Genomic DNA, 23,574 nt, shown 5'->3' with positions numbered 1-23,574 from the left:
TATAATGAAATTGGAAACCAGGTCAGTTTCATGCTTCCTCTTTTTTTGCTTATGTGGAAGCAGGTGTTTTTCACACATCTGCTTTTATTCAATGCTAAGTTCTATATGGATCAAATCTTAAGTAACTTAGCAGCAGATTAATGTTTTACTGGCTGTGTCTACAGGGCCTGTTGTGCATCACTCAGTTCCTGTGCTCCCGAGGGTCTGAAGCCCATGGCCAGTTCTGGGGGCTGGGCTGGTACAGCTTTGCCAGGCTTGGCTCAGAGTCTGCCACTGGGGCCACTGGAACCAGGTGCCGTTTGTCAGTGCAAGGACAAAAGCTGCTTGCTTGTGCCTGCTATGTGTTGTGTAGATTCACCTACAGCCAGCCAGGAAAAGCCTTTATAGGTAAATAATCATAACAAACAAATCTGGACTTTGTTTGCTAAACTCCTTTCGTACAGCAGAAAACAGTTTATTTATTACCTTTTTCACCATAGTGTCTGTCACCATTGGTTAATAAAATAGAATCTGTTAAATCTTTTGTGAAAAGATTGAGGTTTTTTTCTTTCCAGAGAAAGTATTTTTCCCATTTTTGGCTTCTCATAGTATTTAGTGTTTTTTCCTGCCTAGGTGCTGCAATTTCTTTTAAAAAGTCAGGCGGTAAATAATTCTGTTCCCATGCAATATTGAGCACAGTGGAATTTTAGAGTTTGAAATTGCATCTAGAGGCATCTAGGCTTCTTTCTCTCCTCTCCGTCCCACCTGTCAACGTGATATTCTGATCCCTATTACACCGTTGTCTGGGATCATGTGGACTGCAAGAAGCAATTTGACTGATGGTTTTTATGCTGTATTACAGCTGCCAAATTCTGGAAAAAGGGATAATGTCCTACACCAGTGAAAGATGACAGCATTTGAAGTATTTTGTCCATTTTCAAGTTGTAGACTGGCCAGAGACAATAAAATAAAAGCTACAGGTTTTTATTTGGTATGGATATTGGATGTTTGTGAGAGATTCATCAGTAAAGCACTGATTTTAATGCAGAACAGATTCATGAGCCTGCAGCATAGTTGATATGAGCAATTCTGTGATTCTATAAATTTGTTCAGTAGCAAAGGATTATGAACTTGAGGTGCTGCAACATTCACATAATACAGTAGGATCTACTTATTTTCTTCCTTTTCTTCAAAAAAAAAAATGCAGTCTCTACAGCATCACGTACCTTCATCCTGCAAAGCAAAGAGCTAGAAAGCAGAAGAGAATTTTTATCTGAAAGTCTTTTTACTACTTTAACTACCTTTCTGTGCTTGATTAAAGAGGGTTGGCTGTCACTGGACTTTCACACACACTCATCCCACTTCGGTTTGTCCTGTCCTCCACCCTGTCAACAGTCACATTTCTGCAGGATGAAGATAAAGTGTGAAAAAAAAAGTTTTGGGCCTTCTCTTTCCTTTTTTTTTTTTTTTCTTCTTTCATGCTTATACTAAGGTTGAATGAATTTTCATTCATAAGTAGTTTCCTACTTGCTAATTGTTTCCAAAAGCACTGCCATCAGATTGGCAAAGGGTGTGAGGAGACATGGTGCTGTCTGGGGAACTGAGGCAAAGAAAAGCAAAGTGGCTTCCCTAACATCAGGCAGAATTATGTCACAGAGCTGAAATTTGAGATAATAAGAAACTCTTAGCTTTTTTCCCCCTAAGTTTTTCTAGAGTGCCTACAGTGCAGACTGTCCTCTCTTGGTGTACATTTGGTTTTTTTATACTCAGGTATTTTTTACTGAGCCCTGCCCTCTGCATCTTCCTCCCAGTCACAGGCAGTTAGATATTGAAGCATATCCTAAAGTCACAGATGATCACAAACAAGTGGAAAATATGGAGGTGAGAGAACAGAGGCTGTTTTAGTTAAATCATTCAAAAAAATGGATCACTGAGGAACTACTAGTGTCTAGCTCATATTCATGGTACACCTAGGCTATAGGTACACCTATACTGTACATGGTAAAGGCATCTAGTCTAGTGGTCTACTTTCATCTGATGAGTGAAATAAACTGTACTGGGAATAATAATTTTACAAGTGCTTCTACCTTTGTGTTTCTTTGCTTTATACTCGGCAAAGTCCATTTGATGTGAAGGACTTGTCTGACGGTAGATGTTCTGTCATTGTAATAAATTTGCTGTGGTTGAACTGATGTCAAAACCAAGCAAGACTGAAGCTGAGTTTAAACAAAACTTGATTCACATATTGCTACCTCGAAAAATTACAAGATATTTTAAAAGTATGGGTCTCGTGTTGGCGTAGGTTTTTCTCTTTCAGCCAGGTCAGATTTATGTCTGCAGCCATTTTCTCCAACAAATAGTTGTCTTTTCCTTAGCTGGGCTAGCTCCACTTTGCTGTTGTTGTGGGGGCACCAGCAGGTGCTGCCAGCAGAAGGTTGGGGCTTGGCTGCAGGTTTTTGTGTTCTTTCTCACACAGTGTGAGCTCCAGCTGTCTGAAACCCACCTGCTCTGCTGGAAACCCTGCAGAAAAAAACACAGCTGGCTAATGTCCTGCCTAGATCAAATTTGTCACTTGGTCAGTTTATCAGGCTTGATTATAGCTGTCTTTGCTGTTTGTTGGAGATGAAGAGCAGGCAGAAAAGCTGGGGTGATATATGACTATGGGAAAAGCTGCTGAGGAAATGCTGTCAGTCTGGAAGGAGAGCCTATTTGTTCTTAGAAGTCTGCGCAGCATATCTTGTAATGTTTTTATGCTTGAATGTACATCTGAGTATACAGTAGTGTGATCGTCTGCATGACTTTTCTTTTTTTTCCTTTCTCACAGTGCATGCCAATTAAAGGCCTTGGATTTGTGCTTGGAGCCTACAAATGTATCTGCAAGGCTGGATTCTATCATCCCAACATCTTCTCAGTGAACAGCTTTCAGAGTAAGTGCCTTTGCTTGAGTTAAAAAAGAAAGAACACAGAGCTAGCATTAATAATGCAGGGCTGCTTTTTATCCTCGTCAGGGTTATACAGTAAAATCCCAATGGTTGGTAAGTCTCAGATTATATAATCACTTAAGGAGTTCTAGCCCTTTGGTTTGTCATTCATGATACTCTTGAGGATCCTGTAAAACATACCCACTTGAAGAATATTTGATTTGTAAATAAATTAAAAAACATGAAAAGAAGCCTTGCTAAGGGGAAATAGAGATTTCTGGCATCTATGCTCATGCACAAGTATTCTGGAAATTAATCTACTCATTTTCTGTTTAGCCAGAGGAAATTAGAATGCCCTAGCCTCTGGCTTTGTGTGGGCTTTAATTGTTTTCATTTTACTTCATTTGCAAAGGAGAATTCAAAGGAGCATCGAAACTCTAATACATGCTGATGATGTAATAGAGATGGTTCAAGCCTGGATGTGTGGTTAATATACATCCTACACATGCCCAGGACACACATTGCATGATTCTTAGACTGAATTGCCCACAATAGGAAAACAGGACTTGGTTGATGCTAGGGAAAATAGACAAACTGCATGCCCAAAGCTGATGTCTGTTACTGTCATCATGTGACCAAATCTGTGTATGGATTTTGTGCTGAAATTGTTGCAGTTGTACTGGTAGAGCTCAGGCTGCAGTCACAGCAAAGCTGCTGCTTGGAGGTGTAACAGGCATCCTTCTCTGCCTCCTGCTTTCAGGTTCATCTCATGCCAGCTTCTTTGCACTATCCTTTAGCCATAGGTTCATGTCATCAGCTCTCACTGTGAGATCAGTTTGTGTGAGATATCCAGGGAATGGCAGTGCCTGACTTTAACCAGGCTTGGTCCAGGACTGTGTGTATTACCTTCTGCCTTGTGTGAAAACTGCTGTTTCTGTTTCCCAAGAGAAATACCTCTAGTACTAATCATCACTTAACGTACATATATACATATATCTGGGATATAATGTCTCCTGTGCATATTTGTAGAATAAATAGCACAGTTTGTTCAGCAGTTGATCTGCTGAGTGTTTCCCTTGTCTTTTCATACGGTAAAGTGTTGCAGAAGGCAGCCTTGTGATAGTGCTGGTTCTCTGGCCTGTGTGAATCTGTTGCTAGAGTAAGGATGTTTGGATGTTAGGATGTTTGGTTCTTCCTGAAGTGAGATGAGTTCTTGCGGAGTTAGGATTTAATTCCAAGAGAGAGCATATAAAAATGACTTTGTACAAATGCCATAGAACACACACAAAAAATGTGGCTAGAGATTGAAACAACACTGATCATTAGGGATGAGATTAACTTTGTTTCCTATCAGTTGTGCAAAATATATATGCTTGGTATGTATTAGTCATTTAGGTTTCAACTGTTGTCAGCATCAAGAGCATGGCTCCCCAGAGAGTAATTTGTCTTTAGATGGAAAAAGCAATACTTCTATCTTTTCTGCATTTGCTATAGAATGAAGGCCCTTAAAATGGCTGTTTAGCTCCTAATAAAGTGAAATTTGTCTAAAAGAAGTTTGTAAATGCTGATATTGTAGGATGTAGGGGGCCAGTTTGATGTAAGCCTTTGTTGCTCTGAGGTAACTCGAGTTTTAAAACTGTAATGAAGAACTTAAATTCATCCAGATGCAGCTCCATCTGCCAAGTTGTATAGATGAGTTAAAAAAGTGAACAGTGAGACTGCAAAGGACTAAAGTAATAAGAAAAGCCTGTGGTTCAAAGGAAACTTGGCCCTGTCACACAGCCGCATTCTGTAAAAAGAAAAGAGGAAAAAATGACATGGCTAAAATGGCTGTAGTATGTATTTGGTTGTTCAAAATGATGTTAACATAGGAATTCTAGATACGAATTCTGCAAGCAATTTTGACAAAAAACTGTCTGACCTGGAGATCTCTTTGTGGAGCTAGGTTGGTGAAATCTGATGAGGAAAGAGATGAAACTGAATAGAAATGTTAATAATTTAGAAAGTATTCCTAGTGGAAGAAAATAAAGAGGCAGCAAAGATTTGCAGGACACCAGAAAGGAGATAGACAGAAAAAAAATACAAGCTTTGTACTTCACTCAATTGAAGTACAAAATGGGATTGTATTGTGTCTTGAAATGGGAGCATTTCTCAGTGATGCTGGGATTTTGCACCATAGCAAAACATGGATAACTGCACTTCCACATTGTGTCTGAAGTCTCCGTCTTTTGAGTGGGGGAAAGGCTCTGCATTCAGCCCAGATTAATGTTTTAGTTTGAGTCTGAATGGTAACTGTTTAATACAGCTTTGCAGGGATGTTGAACACTCCACACAGTTTACTGGTTGGCTCTGTGGGAACCTGAAAAGTGACATAAACAGTGTCCTGTGTAGGAAAGATTCTGCAAATCAGTTGCTTTCTTGTCTTAAAGCACCATGGTCTTGCTGCTCCCAGGAAGGCTGCACATATTGCAGATTCCCAAAGAGTGAGGAACAGGGGCACAGCTGGAATTCAGGCTAAGAAGCCAGGTAGGAGGGCATTTCCCTCCCAAGTCTTTGTTCATTCTTCAGAACTGACGGTGCCAAAATATGTAAAACCTTTCTATTTTTTCTGCATGTGTTAATGAGGACCTTGGATACTAGAATGGAACAAAATTATTACCATACTTCCAGGGTGTCTTTTGAGGTTGGAAATTGATTTTAGAAAAAGCCACATTTCATATACACAGGTTGTATTAACCTGTAAGTATTTGAGTACATGGTTATGCACTTTCTCCTAATGGCTCATTTTTAGGTAGCACTATTAGTATAGATAGAATAAACTAACTGATGATGACTTATTCCTGTAACACCCTTCTCTAAAGCACTTCTGTTCTCTGCCTTATGGGGTAATCAGGTTTGCATTGAAAAGTCTTTAGCAAAGCAATGGTGCTTTGTTCAGCATTGAAGTTTGCCCTTTAGCAATGCATCATCCATGTACTGCAGAAATTTCCAGCTCTTGCTGTTTGGATGTGGAACCTGCCCTGCTTGTAACAGAAGTGGCTCTTTTGTCTGAATATGGGACTTTGCTGTCTCTAACACTCTCATGATCACATAAAAATTTCCAAGAGGAGTTTCAGTTCAACAGGAATTTTCATTTTTTGCACCTGCCCTTTGGCTTTGTTTCTTCAACAGAGCCTGCACATGCAGATATTTGCACATGTGAAGGTTGTCACTGACTTCAGTGATCCCCTTCTGGAGTGAGGCTTATGACCATGGCTGGTGAGCAGGTTTTGGTGCCAAGAGGTCCAGTTACATTCTCACCAAGTTACTGCAACATCGCTGATGTGACTGGAGTGTTCCTAATTTATTCTATTATAGAACAGGAGCAGAATCAGTCTTTTGTTCTGCTCAGTGCTCAGCATGCACTGTGCTTTCTGTATTCATGTGCTGAGTTCTGACTGAAGTGCAGGATGATTTGGTTTGGGACAAAGCAGTCCCTGCCCTGGCTGTCAGCAGTCTGTGGTGCCATTCTCACTTTGCAGGAAGGTCTCAGCTGGCTATGTCACAGCTGCTGAGGCATCCCTTGCGTGGAAAAGTGTCCTTAGGAGAACTGAAGCTGACGAAGAGTTACCCTCAGGAGAACATTTCAAAAACAGATGGGCCAATCACACAGAAAAATAAGACTGGGATAGAAGAGAGAAGAGCTAGGGAAAAAATATGGTGGAATGGAAATAGCTGAAACATTTAAGCTTTTTGTTTTATTTTATTATACTTCATTTTAGTTTGTGTCCCTATTCCTATTTTCCACCTACTTTGCTTGGTTCTTTTCACCTTAATTTTCATCCTTTTTAATTTTTGGTTACTACATTTTATTTCTGTTCTTCTTTTCTTTTTTTACACCTTCCTCATTTTCAGCTTTAACTTCTGCAGCACAGTGTTTGCTTCCATCTCGTTTGTGACAGTGCTGAAACTGCTACTGCCTTACACAAAGCAGAAATTACTTCTTGTCCATCTACCTTACTGTGTCTAGAATCTTTTGTCATCTTTTGAGGAGAAAAAATTGTTTTTATTCACTGCAGGAAACATCTAATCCTAAAGAACTGCTGAGCTAAGACAAGGCACAATGAAACGCCTAGCAGTATTGTTAGAGGTACTCCAGGCTTGATTTGGGCTGTCTGTGTCTTGAATTGATGTTACATTGACTTTGGTGAGGGGACAGGACCAGACAAAAAGGGCAGAAATGTTCAACTGTGCATTGGGCAGCTGTGCCCTGAGACATATAGTCATGGCAAGGGTGTGGGTGGAAAAGATCCCTGTCGGTGGTAAATATAATGAACGGTTCTTCCCCAGGAATTTATTTTAGAAGGGCTGAGAAAAGTTCTTTCTTTTTGTCAAGGAGAAAAAAAAATTAAAACCCCCAAACACATAGGAATTGTTAATTGTTCCTCATTGCATTATGAAAAATTTCATGTAGATCCAATTTTTTTTGATCATTCTTTTATTAGCTTTAAGGAAAAATCACATGGAATCATGGAATCCAGTATGTTGGAAAAGACCTCTAAGATTACCAAGTCCAACCTGTGAGCAATCCCCACCTTGTTAACCAGACCAGAGCACTGAGTGCCTCATCCAGTTGTTCCTCAGACACCTCCACCTCCATCTGATAGTCAAAAGATATTCACAGAAAAATCAGTCCTGGCTGGCAGTGCAGCCAGTGCAGAAGATGTGTGTCAGTGATCTCCCTTTGTATGCAACACACCATACCACAGAAGCAATAGATTGGAAAAGACCTCTAAGATCATTGAGTCCATGAAGACCAAACACTGGCCTAGGCTAGACCATGGCACTGAGTGCCACATCCAGTCTTTCTTTAAACTCCTCCAGGGATGGTGACTCCACCACCTCCCTGTGCAGCCCATCCCAGTCTCTAAACATGACACCAGACACAGCTAAACAAAAGCTTGCTGTTGTGTTATGAAGTCATATCCATGGGATATTCACTTCAGCATGCAACTGTTTATTTCACTGTTATCCCTGGAGTATGTGATGAGCATCCACATGAAGACACTCCCACATATCATTCTGATAAGAAACTGCTTGATAAAATGGAATATAGTGTATTTGCAATGACTTTCAAGGTTCAACATTCAGAAATAAAGTAAGTGCATCAAGTTTAGAATAATGCAAAATTATCAAGCCATATTCATATAATATTTGTGACAAGTAGTCTCATAACTGTGGGTCTTGAACTATATTTTTTCTCTGTGTAAGTTTTTACAGTGCAAATAATTTATTTAGTTGACACAATAAAAATATATTAACAAATGGCTTATAGGGCTCAGAAATGTGAAGTTTTAAAAAGATGGGCTAATTGAAGGGCAACTATAGAAATTATAAAGGAACAGATATGTGGTGGAAAGGGTGACATGAGCTTAAATGTTGAGGAAATGAAGTGGAAAACTTGGACAATAGGAAATGCCCTCTTGGTCTGGATAGGGAGAAGGGAGACTGTGGCTTCTGTCTCTGGCAGAGGACAGTGTGGGTCTGTTGCTCTAGCTGTAATTAAGAAAGCAGGGATCTGCTGTTGGATTTGATGAAGGTGGTTTCTGCTAAAGCTCTTGGAATGATAATGGACTGAGGTCCATGGGTGTGTGCTCTGAAGAGAAGTTCCAGTTGTAGAATATCTTCAACATTAGTCTTCCTTAGAGATTCTCCATCTGCTTGGAATGCCCAAGCATGGTTATTTTCCAAGATTTCCATTCTTACCTGACACAGTCTGGGTCAAAAAAGCACAAGATCTCTTCTTGCTGACTCCTTGTATCTAAAAATCTGACTTACAACATGAGTCAGCACTACTCGGCTATATTCAGGTCTCTGACATGTTAGTTCAGAATAGAGCTCCAAGAAGAAATTCACGAACTGCATGAGAAATACCATCCTGTTCTCTATTCACCCTGGGATGTGGGAGTGAAGCATCCTACACTGAGGACAAGGAGCTCAGTGTAGGATGTGGCCTCTGTCCTTTTCTCAGGCTTTGCCTGGCAGCAGATGTGTGCTCATGCACATTTGGACACGGATTTGAGAAAGCAAGAAGTAATTACCCTTGTAGAAAACCTTCTGCTTCAATTGCTTCAAGCTAAAAGTCTGAAGAGAGTTGCATAAACCTATGTGTATGTGCAGCATAGGTGGAATAGGTTGTCTCTTGAAGGACTCAGCAATGCATGATTTGCTACTTTCCCTGACAGAGAAGGAGAATTTTGATCAAAGAAATTGAAGCAGCTCTCTAGAATTGTGAAAAGTGAGAGGAGTTGTCACACATTATAACACACCCATTGATTTGGCTTCAGCCACATTTTGTTGTTTCTGTGAGCTCCTAAGGCTGTCTTGCCTATAACAAACATTTTCAACAAATTCTTCTTTTCATTTTATTTAATAATATTTTTCACCCCTTTCTCTTTCACCTTTTAATTCTATTCATGGCCTGTAGGGTAAGCAGCCTTACAAGGGTTTATGGCAAGTGTCATAGATCAGAAAAATTAGGAATCCTTCTGTGTGTGCTCTTGATGGGTTCATATTGATGGATAGGAGATCAGTTCAAGAGTCATTGATTTTCCTAGACAAAATAGGTGTGTCTACTTCCTGGTGTGGTTGTGTGAACGAGGGAATACTATACTTAGTCCAAGTGCACTGGTTTTGCTTTGGGGACAGAGTAGTCCAATCATGCAACAGCCTGTTGAACAAGTGTTAATTAAGAAGGTTTTAATCTAATTTGAAGCTCATTAATTCATTAGATAGCATTTTTATAAAATTGAGGAACAATCTGAAATGGGATCAGAGCTTGTACTAAGAGCATTAGGTAGTTAATGGGTCTGCCCTTCATTTGTCTGTGTAAAATCCATTCCTTATTCCGAAATATTTCATGTAATTTTTTCCCCATTCAAAAATCTTCATAGAATTTCCTGTGTCGATTTAGCCCACTTTAAATATAACAGGAAAGCATTTGATGTTTAATAAGCTCACTTTCCCTCATTGGTCTGCATTTTCCGAATGTTACAAAGGATGGTTTTGAATTTTACAAAGTGGGAAAAGCAGCACTGGGCAAGCTATTTTGTCACCTATTGAGAAAGAATGGGAGGGAAAGGAAGCCCAGCAGAGGACTGGTGATGAACTCCCCATCCCCTACAACTAAAGGTGTCTCCCCTCTCTCTTTTTACTTTCAGGAAAGGATGCAGAAAATCGCTTTTCAGGTGGTGAATTGTCAGAGGAAGTCTACACCTGCCTGCCCTGCAGAGAAGGATGTTCTTTCTGCACAGATGATACTCCCTGCTATGCACAGGAGGACAAGTATTTACGGCTGGCTATCATCTCCTTCCAGACGCTCTGCATGCTGCTGGATTTCATCAGCATGCTGGTGGTCTACCATTTCCGCAAGGCGAAGGTAAACCCGTGTCTCTAACTCGGGGGTTCCTCCTCACTGCCTGGTACACACTTGTGTATCTCGGTTCTACAGCTTCCCATTTGGAGGGTCAGTTTCTCAGGCAAGGAGTGCAGCTCAGGGGGAGGATGGGATTTCCAAACAGGAATGTTTTCCTGAATTGTTTGTGTGGTTTTGGCGAAGGAAAAAAAACCAAAACAACAACCCAAAAAGGCCCTGAGCAATTTGTGTCTTCCAGTGAAATGTGCTTGCATTTATAGATGTTCAGCAAAAATCAAGAAAACTGTTAAGTAATTTTGGGAAATCAGGCCAATTAATTATGCACATATCTAAAGGGACATGGGGATTTTAGAAACTTGGGATCTTGAAAGTCTCTGCATTACCACTACTGGGAATGATGTTTGATTTCAATATGTTTGAGAGACTTGAGAGACTAGATGGAAAATAATTACAACAAAGAGAAATCTTTCTGAATAATTCTAGTTCTTAGAGAGTTTAAATGTGATTCTATGGTTAAAGATTATTATTTTTTTCACTAAAGAAAAAGTATACTAAGGAGTATCTGTAAATTGCTGATGCAGCATTTATGTACTAGGCTAATGAACCTTCTGCTTTTACCTCACTGAAAATTGGGTAGCATCTCTTGGAATCTCACTGTTGCCTCAGTAAATGCAGAATATTCTCTGAAACTTCAAATTTACTTAAAAGAAATTAACTGAATATGGCATATATTCGGTACCTACATTTGGGAAACGTAGGTGTGCACACAGTATGCTACATTATTGAAATTAATAGCTTCATCCACTTTCTATAACTAGATAAGTATTTCCATTTTGGTTTTTGGAACACTTGATCCCACAGTCTTCCTGATCCTGCAGTGTCTGTGTTACAAATGCGTGGCTCATTTTGAAAGATTTTAATATCCTGCCAGGAAATCACAGAACGAGCAATAACGTTCCTTTTTTTTATCTCTTCTGTTTCTGACAGTGTCTTTGTATTTAATGATATTATATTAAATGATTCAAATTACAGACTTAATTGTATTCATAAAGTTTTTTGTTATGAAAAGTTTGTTGTAGGCATCTGTTTAGTTGCTTGACATTAACTTAGCAGAAGAACTTAATTCCAATTTTGTGAGATTTTAATCTGGTAATGTTACTCACTTTTAATGTCATAAACAACATCATGACAAGCATTTGTTGTAAGTTAAAACTATTTCTGGACTTGGAAAGTGATATGCAGCTACTGCAAGCTGGGCTTGACTTCTTTTTTGTACACCACAATATTGATTATTTTATAGGAAATATTTATATTTTCACACAAATAGGTTGAAAAATTAATTTTCAGTCTTGCACTTGTACGCTTGCATATGTTTTGATATAGATATCTGCTAGAGTAAAAAGATATATCTTTATTAGACATAACACAGAAATCTTGTGTTTCACAAAACCTGCTAGTGATGAAAAGTACATTTTTACATTTGTGATGATTAGTCAATTCTCCAAAGTAGTCTATGAGTAAAGACACACATGGAATCTGGATCTTTAATACTAAAGCAATACTAAAGTGGCATATATACATCTTTCATTGTCTCTGAAGTGCTTTTCAGTCATTAGGAAAAAGTTTGTGCTTATTTTTTTCCAGGTTCCCTCTTACCATTGATGATCATGACATATAAATGAGTGAGAGTCAGTCATGAAAAAAAGTATTCTTTTTCCTTGAAAGAAAGTTATGCCTTGGAGACATTGCTGTTCATTCAGTTGACCAGAGATGGATTCAATTACAGTTTTGGTACCTTACAGGAAAGTTAACTTTTCTCTAAATGTGTATCTCACAAGAAAAGGGAAGGAAACGTGAGATAAAAGAGATAATATGGTGATTAACAAACCTTTCCATTGTGATTGATGTTTTCAAGGAATAGAAACGGATAGATTTTTCATTGCTTTTCATGTCATTCAGTTGAGTTTTTCTTGGATATTCCTTTAGTGTTTTTAATCTGGTTGGTACAGCATGAAAAAGATCTTGTGTGTTTACCATAAAATGAGGAGTTGTATGAATGGCAAACATACTGAGAACAATGAGTATTTGCACAAGAAAACTGCTGGTTGCATTGGGAAATTACAGAAATTTGGAGTGAAGGAAGAAAACTAGTAGCTTACTATGTACTCTCTGCCAAGGAGGTAAAATCATGAAAATGAAAGAACACATATTGAAGTATATTCAAAATATCTGCCCTTTTGAGAATTTCCAACTGTTAGTGAAGCAAACCACAATTAGGTTAGTATATATGTCTGTGATTAAAGTTGCTGTGTTAAACTGCTCATTTCCATTGTGCTGTGTGGGAGTCAGAGAAGAGCATTTCTTTCAATTCCCTCCCACTTGTAGCACTACAATATTCAAATGATTGCAAAAAATAGTTTTTAATGCAATGTTTTAACAGAAAGAACAGCATACTGCTACTATATCAAGAAGCAAACTTCAAAGTGTTTAAGGGAGCAAAAGATGGGAATTGAAAATAAAAGACGTTAAATGAAGGCCCTTTCAGTGCTGAAAGGAATGAAGAGTAGACATATGACATTTTGATCTGTCTGTTGATCAGTAAAATCAAAAGGTAAATGGGATCAGGTTACCTCTTTAGTAAAAGTGACTGCAGAAAGCTTCTCAATGCTTCTACTTCATGGGGGCTCCTGGTAATTACTACCTTAAAAAAATGAAAGTCCTGAAAAGTCAAAGGTCTGCCAACAGAAAACACTTAGGAAGAAACACCCCAGGCACCTTGGCAGTGATACATAATAATTCACAAAAAGGTCCCTAAGCATCCTTCAGCTTATGATGGAAGTGACAAGACGTATTTTTGTCTTAAAAAAAGATCAATGTATCAGTAAGAGCAGATAGAGATCATAAGTATTTTAGGGAAGTGAAGTACTTCAGCTATTCAGATGACACTGGTTGAACTTTTCATGACCAAGCAGTACTTACAGTGGAGAATTGCCATTGGCCTAGTTTTGTCAACAGTGTGGAATATATGTGTGATCCAAGGCAGGTGGTGAAAGACCAGCCACGGGTGAAAGATGGAGCCCTGCACTGCCACAGAGCATGGCTATGAGAACAGAGACCTTTTTGACAATTATTGCCAAAGTGTTTCTGACAAAATGTGATGGTACAACTTTCATTTTGACATGATCATTGTTACTCACCTAGGCCGTATTATAATAATAATCTTATTATTATAAGACTGTACAGAGAACCTGGTAAATACCAGCTCGTGAGTTCCCACTCAGATCTTGATAAAATGAATGCTAATAAATAGGCATAGCCTATAGCAAGCCAGAAGACTGGCTTTTAAAAGCCAGGCTTCTCTTTGGAGGGACTTCTACAAGTCTCTGAAGTTTTAAGTCTCATCTTCTAGAACTTCTTAAGGTTCCTCTGAAGAATCCTCTTCAGACTTCTATCTAGAAAACTGCCAAACTATTTATTGTGTAGTAAGTTTACATTAATAGCAGTAGAGGAGCAATGGAAGATAGGAAATGTGACATCTGTATTTATAAAGACTCCTTATAATAGTGACAACAACTAAAGATCAGTAGGTCCAACTTTCACAGTTGGAAATTCAGAGTTATGGTAATAAATAACAAAACTCCTGGGTCCACGGGCAAATGTGGGAAGTGGGCTTTTGTGAGAATGTGGTACCCTACAAATGTATTTGTAGCTCTGTGTAGGGGGATTATGAGCATGTGGATATGAGAGTGCTTCTTCCAAGGTCTGCCACCAAAGCTCTTAAAATTTTGGTCTCAAGGGACTAGGTGAGCTGCACTATTTGCAGGTAACCGAGGGGTGGCAAAGGAAAAGACAGGGCAGGAAATATGGTATAAAATTGTGTACAATTATGAGATGTTGATGTGCAAACATAGATATATATTCATGGTTCCTCTTAGGGTATCACTACAGGGATTAAGGATCAAGGGATCTCTCAAATGTGTTTAAAAAATGAAGTAGTTGCATTACAAAAATTTTAGTTGCTTTATGTCACTCACTGGCAAAGAATATCCCAGATCCCAAAGTATAAAGCAATTCAGATAGGAAGGAATCATGGAGGATATTTCTCTATATGTATTTCTATTTATGTTTCTATATTTCTAGGGTGTTTAAACACAGTGGTTTTGGTGAAATATCTGGTGCTTCAAGGCCATAATTTTATTGCTGGAAACCTGGAGGATAATTCAGGAAGGATCACTGTCTACTTCTTTAATAATGCAGCACAGGCTGTGAAGTGAGATAGGACACTAGAGTCTAAACCAGAATATCTTTTGTTCTCTTGGCAAAGCATCATTAAGTTAGATTTCATGCCTCTTCTTGAAAACCTTATAGTTACTCGTGTAGACTTCCACATTTGATAGGTGACAGAACAAAATTCAGCTTGTTCACCCAAAATAGAGTTGATCCAAACTACTGCTACCACTGACCAATCTGACCATTGCCAACCAGTAAATGTAAGTGCACAGCGGTGACTTCAAGGAGTTGTTGAAATTGGCCAAAAGAGCAGAATGGAATGACAAAAAGATCCTGTGACAAAGCTCTGATCAATGCTGTGGAATTCATTGGAGGCTTTGTCAAACACGGGTGAAAGTGACTCAGCAGCCCTGAGATCAGCTCAGCAATAATGTTATTTAACTGCAGGAGTCATAACTGGAGAAAGTCACAGGCAGAAAAGGTGGCCCGTTGCCAGGAGAAGGAAGAACTCCAAAACGATAAGAACAAAAAAAAATCTGGAAGAAGGCACAGAAGGAGTAGCAGAAGCTAAACCACTAGTGAAAAGCTTTGTAGGGAAACACAGAAAAAGATGAAAAATATAATAGATAAAGAGGAGGTGCTACTGCTATAATGGGAAAAGGCAAAGCATTTCAGCAGGAGAGTAAATGGGGGAAATGTGCCAAACAAAGAGAAAGGAAGAAAAATTATTCATAGCTAATACGGAAGGGAAATCAGATGTGTGGATCACTTCAAAGAAGTCTTTCCTGTGGACAGCCCTTGTGCCAATCAGTAGTGAAAGCTGGAAGCCGTGAACCTGGTATTGACACAAGGTGCAAGAGGCTTGAAAACCCAAGGGACATGAAAGTTTGTGAAATCCCATCAGAAAAGCTGACAGCACCTGACAGCACCAGTTTAATGCCGCTGGGGGAATTCTGTGATGAAGCCGGGGAAAAAGAGATCTTTCCTCAATAATAAAAATGTTGGAATTCTCTTTTTACTGCTCTGACAGAGTGATTTTCCTGAATATGACCTGGGAAGATGGTGAGGCTTCTGCAGTGTCAGAGAAGGAAAGGGACACTAGATGCAAAACAAGGAACAGGCTCAGTGCTCTTGATAGTTGTGTTATGTGTCTTAGAGGAATCTTAGAGACTTACAATCTCCTTATAGAGGAGCCTGTAAAGGAACAGGCTCCTCTTATTTCCTTGTTTGTCAAAGGCTTTGACAGAGTTTGAGTACAAGGATCTTGCAGAACAACTTTCAGCCTTACTCATGGCTGTATACAGAGGTTCAAAACATTCTCTAAGTTGAACAACTAAGGAACAAAACGGCTCAAGGTGATACTGGCAAACATCTTTATGTGCTGTGGCATTATTATTGATTTAAAAATGCAAGCATCACTACAAAAAACATATCCAAAAATATGAGGCTAAGCTAACAAAAGTAGCTGTTTACACAAGGACAGAAATTGTATTAAAACAAATATTCTCAAAAATGAGAAGCTGAACAATGATTTTCTAAGAAAAAGCATCAACAAAATAGTAGAATTCATCTGTGCAGGCAGTGCTGTGTGGACCAAGGGAGAGGTCAAACAGGGAATGAACAACTGCAGCATTGATTGCATGCAGTGTAAGGGTAGCAAAACTGCTGGAAAGAAACTGAACATTTAAATAACTATGAACAAAAATCAGATTTTTAAAAAATTTTAGACTTAACATAGGGCTAGAAATCTACCAGAGCCTTAAATAGAAAACCAGCTGTGTTGTAATCATGTTTTTGTTTGAGTACTGGACTGTGGAAGGAAATTACCTGCAAAAACCTAAAAGGCTCATCAGTTATAAGGCTGCCTTTTCAAATGAATGGGAAAGAGCTGAAAATAACTGACCTTTGCATAGCAGCCTACCACCTCAAACAGGGAGCTCTCGGGTAGAATACAACTGCTGTGAGGAATTGTAAGTGCCCTTAAGAAATGCCAAGAGCCTCTACTGGCAAAGAGAGCACAGAAGTTGATCTCAGCCATAGAGTGGAAGAGACTAATTGCTGCTTTGTGATGAAGGAGGGATGAGAATGTGCTGCCAGCCTTGACTCATGCTAGACCTTTTCAGAAGGGTCTTGTTTGCTGGGAATTCTCATTCAGATCAATGCTAAAGGCTTCAAAGTAGTTGCATTAAAGCCAAACTGCTTTGCCCTCATCTCACCACCTTGTGGTGCTGCCAGGTTCTGGAAATTGGGGAACAGAGAGCGGATCTGGGCTTTCCATCTGTGTGATGCACCTGTGGCCAGCGTCTCTGGATGTAAACCCAGCATGTCAAGGTAAAATTGGTAGTAGTGAGCACACCTGGAAGAGGTTGTTTTCAGCTCTGAAAAATAGTGGAAAAATGCTTAGAGTTCAACACAGTAATTTGGAAGGGTGTTGTCATATGGCATTAACAATGATGAAGGGCTGTGACAGAGCCCATTGGAATGAAGGACTTTTCCCTGTTCAAGACCATTTCCAATCTCAAATATTGGAAAATTTTAACTAAATTATGTTTTATTGTACTGGTTTTCTCCACCCCTACCCTCCACAACCCCTCTTTTATGAACATTTGGAACTGTTGGAAATACAGAAATATAAATACTTTTAATGAGAGGAAGAAAATATACATCTTGCACACCAATCAAGGTAAATAGAGTTAATAGGACCATATGCCTAATCATCAACAGGAATAAATAATTTTCCCTCTCTTGAGGGAAATGTGGCAAATAATAGCTACAGACTGTTTTTGTATGGTTTTTATTCTGTCAAATTCAGATTTTCATTTTGGAGTTCAGGGTGGCTACACTCTGCCACCACTATCCAATTTTATTATTTAGTGTAAATATATTTAAGTGTTCTGCTAAATATGATTTCAAAACTGTGAAGATAGTCACTAAGCAGTGCAATTTTAAACACTGCACAGAACTGCACATAGTTGGAAAGCCAACATGCAAATTTATGCTGTAGTTCCCCTTTTTAATACTGAGAAATCAAGAATGTCTTTTCTCGCGTACTGCAGCCGCAATAGGATACAGTAATTCAGAATGAGGTAATCACAGGCTATTGATGTGTGATACATCTTTAAATATTAAAGCATGCTGGCTTTGCAAACATACCTCTTTTTCTAATGTAAATCAGCCAATCTTTTTTCCTTTTTTTTTTTTTTTTACTCCACAGTGGCATCTTGATGTGCTTATGCCTGGGTGGTTTTCATCTTTGGTGCACATTCTGCTTTTTTCTCCCTAGACAACAATTTCTGACATTTCAGCTGAAGTGGAAACTTGATAGAGGGAAGATCTTGTGCAGATGGAGCAGCTGCCTTTACATGCTGTGCTGGTGGGCATACCTGATAGTTCACTCAGCATATACACATTCAATGCAGTGCATTAGACACCCTTTCTTCATCCTATCCTAGGGTGAGAACCTCGTTTCTTGTGATTTCTCAGGAAGTTTATTGTAGTCTTCAGGTGTGCAAGTTTAAAGACATTGCTGATGTTTTCAAAACTGTTGTTTTTACTAGAATCCTCATTTCCTTTATTTGCATGTCCCTTCCTAGTTTTCTGTGTAGTAAAGATGTGCCTTTAGAGGTGGTATACTTTCTTAATTCCCACATAAGTAATTTAGGAGTGCCTTATTTGCAAGATAAGAAGTGGAGGGGCCATTAGCCTGCAGCAACAGTTGAGTCTCAGGGAGGATGTACTGGCTGCTGGAGTACCCAAAGACAGCAGGCATGGCTGCAGTGTTTGCAGGGTATTGTTTGTATTCACTTCAAAAGGCCAAAGGTTTTACATGAGTATGTATTTGCATTTAATACACAGTTTAGAGGCATCAAGTACTTGTGAATGGAAAAATAAATTACAGACACGTTAGGCCTAATGAAAACTGAAGTGTGAAGAAAATAAAGATCTAGATATGAAATATGTTCATTGATTTCAGTTCAGCCTCATAAAGAAGAGCTAATGAGAAGAGCAGGGTGGTAGGAAGCAAAAAAAATTGCTCTAGATAGAGTCTACTCCTAATGGACAAGGTAGGTCATAAAAATGGCTTTTCATCAATACTCAGCTGTAGCTCTAAGGATTCAAAAACTGCAGTCTTTCTGTATAACTTTATGTTAAGGCAATGTTGTCTCTACAGAGTTGAATTGCACAGCACCTTAGGGGGCCCATCTGGAAAACATTCGTGGTTTTTCAAGGATTGTGCTGCCTTCAAAGTGATGTCAATCAGCCATGGATTGTGATACATTTGCTCCAGTTTGACTTTGAAACAGATTCCTGGCCTTTGTTTTCTTAATGTTTTGCTGCATAAGACCTTGTGGACTATGAATCATTGCTGCCTTCTGATCTACCAGTATTCAACAAAACTCTGCAACACAGAGTCCCAAAGTTCAAATGACTGGAGCTGGTAGTGCACTTTTAATGTAGGGTTCTGGCAAGTATATAGCTGTCAACAAAGAAAAAGCTGTAGCAGCTTTGAAGGCCTATGTTCATTTAATTCTATTACACTATGATTTCACTTTAAAAATAAATTATGAAAAAATAAGTAATTGAATGCTTGAATTCCAGCAAGTATTTTCCAACAATGACAACTATTACCTCATAGAAGAGTTTTTCCAAGGTTGTTTCAGAGTCATCAATTAAACTGAGCAAACTGCTGGGATTTTTGCTTGTCTGTCATTCTCTGATTCCTGCTGAGTCTCGTATTTATAGCCCTTATAGGGTGTCTGAGTAGACTGAATGGTCTGTCACATGGTAATAAGCTTTCCCCACTGATTTTTTTGATGCAGAAACTTCAGGACAGTTGCATTTATCTGAAGTTTCATTTGGGCTCCTGAATGGGCATTTGCAGATTTGCTGGGAAGAGATTTCCTATCATGTCAGCAGAATAACGGCAACATTATTTATTTATCCTGCTATTTGTCTTGGACTTGTATCCTGCTGTGAACCTTCCTTGTACAATCAATAGCAATAGCAAAGTCCCTGGTGGCTTACATGAGGTCTTTGGTGTACCTCCCTCTCCAAGAGAATACTTAGGTCTGAAGCAGACCTTTCTTTTTGTTTTAAGCATCAAAATTTTGATATTGAAAAACCAATTTAACTAAGAAGAAGCTCTTAGGAAGATGAGAAAATAGGATTGTTTAGAAGTTTTACCCAGAGAGAAGAAAGAAGTAATATAAATTAAGAAACAGGGAAAGAAAACACCAGAAACAAATGTAGCACGAGAACTTTCAAACAGCAGAAATAAAACTGCATTGGAAACCTTATTCTAGGAAAAGTCTTGCAATTTTTTGCTGCATATTTGTAGCTGCAAAACTTGTAGTTAATGGTAGACTGTTTAGAGAAACTCTGTGCTGTTTTTAGTATTTTGGTTGTTTGGTTGGTTTTGGCTATATCATGGTACAAGCTGAACACAGATCACTCAGACCAAAACATATTCCTGTTCTTCATTCTTTTCTTCATTTTTTTGGGTAAAAGTTGAAGGTTTTAGGAGCAGGCTCATGCTGTCAGCTTCTCATTAGAACTTTGTGCTATGAACAGAGTCACATTGCTTTTGCCTTCCTTGTCACAGCCATGCCTCCCCCTCTCTGGAATAAAATCATGACATTTTTCTCTGACATCTTCTCTTCAACTTCAATATAGCAGAAAAGAAACCTTGATCTCCTCCTGCTTCCCTCTAGGACATCCCAGCTATTGCTTTCATAGTTACTGTAGCAATCTGCTTGTTACCAAAGGTCATTTTGAACTCTGGAGATCTCTGTGTCTCTGGCTGTGTCTAAGCCTTGCTGAACTCCTTCTGAGCTCCCTTTTAATAAATGTTTTCTGCCAGTCTGCAGCCCTGAGTTTGTTGTCTCAGCTTGGTGTCTTGTGTCTTGACTATTGCCGTGTCCTTTCAGCTGGCAGATGCAGTCACAGCCTGCTCCTGTCTGTTCGAAATGATGCTGCCCATGATTTACTGCTCTGCCACTTTCTGCTGTCCTTGTTGCATCTCCCTCTTCACACCACACATGAGCTGTGTATCTCTGGGTTTTTTTCAGCTCCCACTCCCCATGAGCTTTTTTCTGTCTCCTAATGCCATTTCTTTGATGCAGAAGTGTCAACACCAGCTTCATCTTGTTACCTTTTCCAAAAAACACCCCTTGTTCCCTTCATACTTTCCTCATGCTTGGTGGAGGCTTTTTGAGAGCATTCCCTGCTCTCCATATCACGTCTTCAGATTCAAGTGCTGACAAAGTATTTGACTTAGAGTGGGATAATGATAGGCTGGGACTAACTACTAATTGCTAGTTCTGAAATGTGATATTGCCTTGTTGTTCCAATGCTCTTCTCATCTGCCCTTATCCCTGTGCTGCCCCTTGTCTTAAACTCTTCACTTTGTACGGATAGCACAGCCATTTTCACTAACTCCTTGTGCAGGGTCTGCACTAACTTGGGGCATCCCTGGGGCTGGGCCTTTCAGCAATACACTGGAAGGAAGAAAAATTATGCATAGCAGTATTTCCTTCAAACAAACATGCTTTTATTTCAGCGAAACACACATTCCATGATCTAAGCTTAATGAGAGATCATAGCTTAATAAATTCTGAAGAGCTGAACAATCTCACCATTTTTGGGATTAGGAATTCTCAGACACAATCATAAGGTATTCTTGTGGAGTGGTTTAGCACTTGGCTCTTGTAAAGGAAAAGTGAACAAAATAAACTGAAGTTGGATTTAAAATCTTCAGAAGTATGAGGTTTTGACTGATCTGAAATTATTATAATGATTTTCATCTATAGTTTATTTGCTTTATAAGTCATGAAAATAATGAGAATTTTTTTTACCGTAATCAGATTTATTCTAACGGTTCTCACATAATTGTCAGGTTTTTTCTTCTGAGATGTTATGAATCTTGAACTTTGCAGTCAGGTTGGTTTTTCTATAATTTTACCATAAACTGTTTATCTCTGTGTGATTAAACTACAGTTTATACAGACAATTTTATTGAGCTGTGGTTTATCTTCTGTAATAGGTGAGGCCATGTTGAATAAGAAAGCTGAAATTTAGTTCAGGTGTTCTGAAGCTATTTATAAACTAAAAAGAGGAACATACTGAGCCCTGCCTCCTGCTCCTGAAATTTGGTTTCCTTTTTCATCAGATTTTTTGTGTATTCAATTTAATCTCTTGGTGATTAGGCAATTATCATTATTAGAGTGCATTTTATTCTTGAAAGTAATGTATTTGGATCTTCATTTAATTTATGTGTTAATTTGTTAATTGAATGCATAATCTAGTGAGACAGACACTTTAAGTGATCCAGATTTTTGATGATTGTCATTGTACATTCATGTTTTGAATTAACCATGAAGATGTGAATAGACTGAAATTAAACTTAGGTGTTTACCTCACTACTGATTTTCTTTCATGTATATATTCACCACTATTTGATGAGAAGCTGGTATCTTGATCTAAGCAGTATGTCCCCAAGGAAGGAGTTTCTGCCCTTATAAGAAAATATGTCCCTGGCACATTAATCAGTTTTATTGTGAGGGTTCTTCACCAGCAAATACTGTTTTCTCAAATGTCTGTCTTGTAGGTGGTGTAGTGCAACTTAGATGCAGCAATGCCCATGTTTCTAAATGCAGAACACCTTACCTTCATCATGATATATCTCAACAGATTTCCTTGCTTATATAAAAGAAAGGATCAAGGTCCACATGAATTGAAAAATTAAATATTTGAGGATTTCATGGATGCCTGAAATCTTGTGTACTTGTAATGAAATTGCTTTATGATTGATGGCCTTTCCGCTTCCTGACTTTTTTTTCAAGTAAAAAGTAAATTTAATAATTATATTCTGTTTGAGCTCAACTATAAATAGTAATAGAAAAAAAAAAATTGACCTTCATGTAAGTCTTCTTTAAAGGCTTAAAAGAGAAAGGAGAGAACATGAGGATCATGTTTATTTGGTTTAGGAATGCTGCACAAAGCCTGCAAATGCCAGAAAATTCTGACAATTTGTCAGTACAGTTTAAGTGGCAGCCCGTAACTGTAAGCCTGTTTTTGGAAAATTGACCTTTGCTGTGAATATTTCTGTATTTGAAATCTGTATTCTATTAGGAGGCTATGATTCAAATAGGTTAAAAATATTTGTGAGTGTGATGAAAGGTTGAACGGGACACACAATTTCCTCTTCATTATTTTACGGAGAAATTTTCAAAAGAAATTTTTCTCCCTTGAATTGAAGAGTTTTTCCTGCTGTTAGCTGAGAATGAGTTGTTTGAATTTTGTACCTCAACCAACAATAATCAAATTAAAGCAAAGCCTTATTATGGAATTTGACATTTACATTTTCATGGGTAGTGGTCCTAATCAGTCCCTGCGTTTATTATGAAGACAATAAATAACTTATGACACTACTGGTATAGGGTACTGAGGATTCAGAGGACTCCTTCCGGTTGTTTTTATGCCCATTCTTTAGTCCAAATACTCCTTTTCCAAGTGTGAATATTATTAGGTTGCCAACCACAATGAAATTTCACTATTTTCTGCAACTCCTGGTATCAATGTCTGGGAACTGGAAGTCCAACTTCTGTTTCTGAACAGAAGAGCCAAACATCTTGCTACTGCTCAGCCTTGGGGACAGAAGAGAAACAAGAATCAGTGCATTCTATTTCTTAAAAGTAAACTTTAATTGAGATAAAATTTGTGAAGTTTAGTTTTTCCACACAGCTCTTTCAAGAGAGCTCTTTCTCTCTCTAAGAGAGATAACAGTGTCTTTGTGTTTGGGAAAAGGTATACGGGATAAGACAGAGGAAAAAGGTTCAATGGGCTTTAGGAAGACAGCTCATGGAAATCAAGACAAAAATATAGTCATACTGGAAAAAAATTTATTCATTAGGAAGGTGTATCTTGGTGAGAAGAGCAACTGGTAATAAAACATTTCAACCAGCTCCACTTCAGACCACGTATTTTCAACTTGACAAAAATATCTTCTCACTTCTTTAATTTAATAGAAGT

The 23,574-nt window shown here is 38.5% G+C and overlaps 1 protein-coding gene across 2 annotated transcripts in view; it reads left to right on the top strand.

Moving 5' to 3' along the window:
• Positions 1-23,574, top strand: part of GPR158 (G protein-coupled receptor 158) — a 186,352-nt gene that overhangs the window by 76,080 nt on the left and 86,698 nt on the right. For both annotated transcript variants that reach the window (XM_064407624.1, XM_064407615.1), the window contains exons 3-4: positions 2,804-2,906; positions 10,100-10,317. In XM_064407624.1, coding sequence (XP_064263694.1) covers positions 2,804-2,906; positions 10,100-10,317 — 321 coding nt within the window. The remainder of the gene's footprint in view (positions 1-2,803; positions 2,907-10,099; positions 10,318-23,574) is intronic.

This window comes from Passer domesticus, chromosome 1 (genome assembly GCF_036417665.1).
Source record: "Passer domesticus isolate bPasDom1 chromosome 1, bPasDom1.hap1, whole genome shotgun sequence".
NCBI lineage: Eukaryota > Metazoa > Chordata > Aves > Passeriformes > Passeridae > Passer > Passer domesticus.
This window is presented reverse-complemented; position numbering and strand designations above follow the sequence as displayed.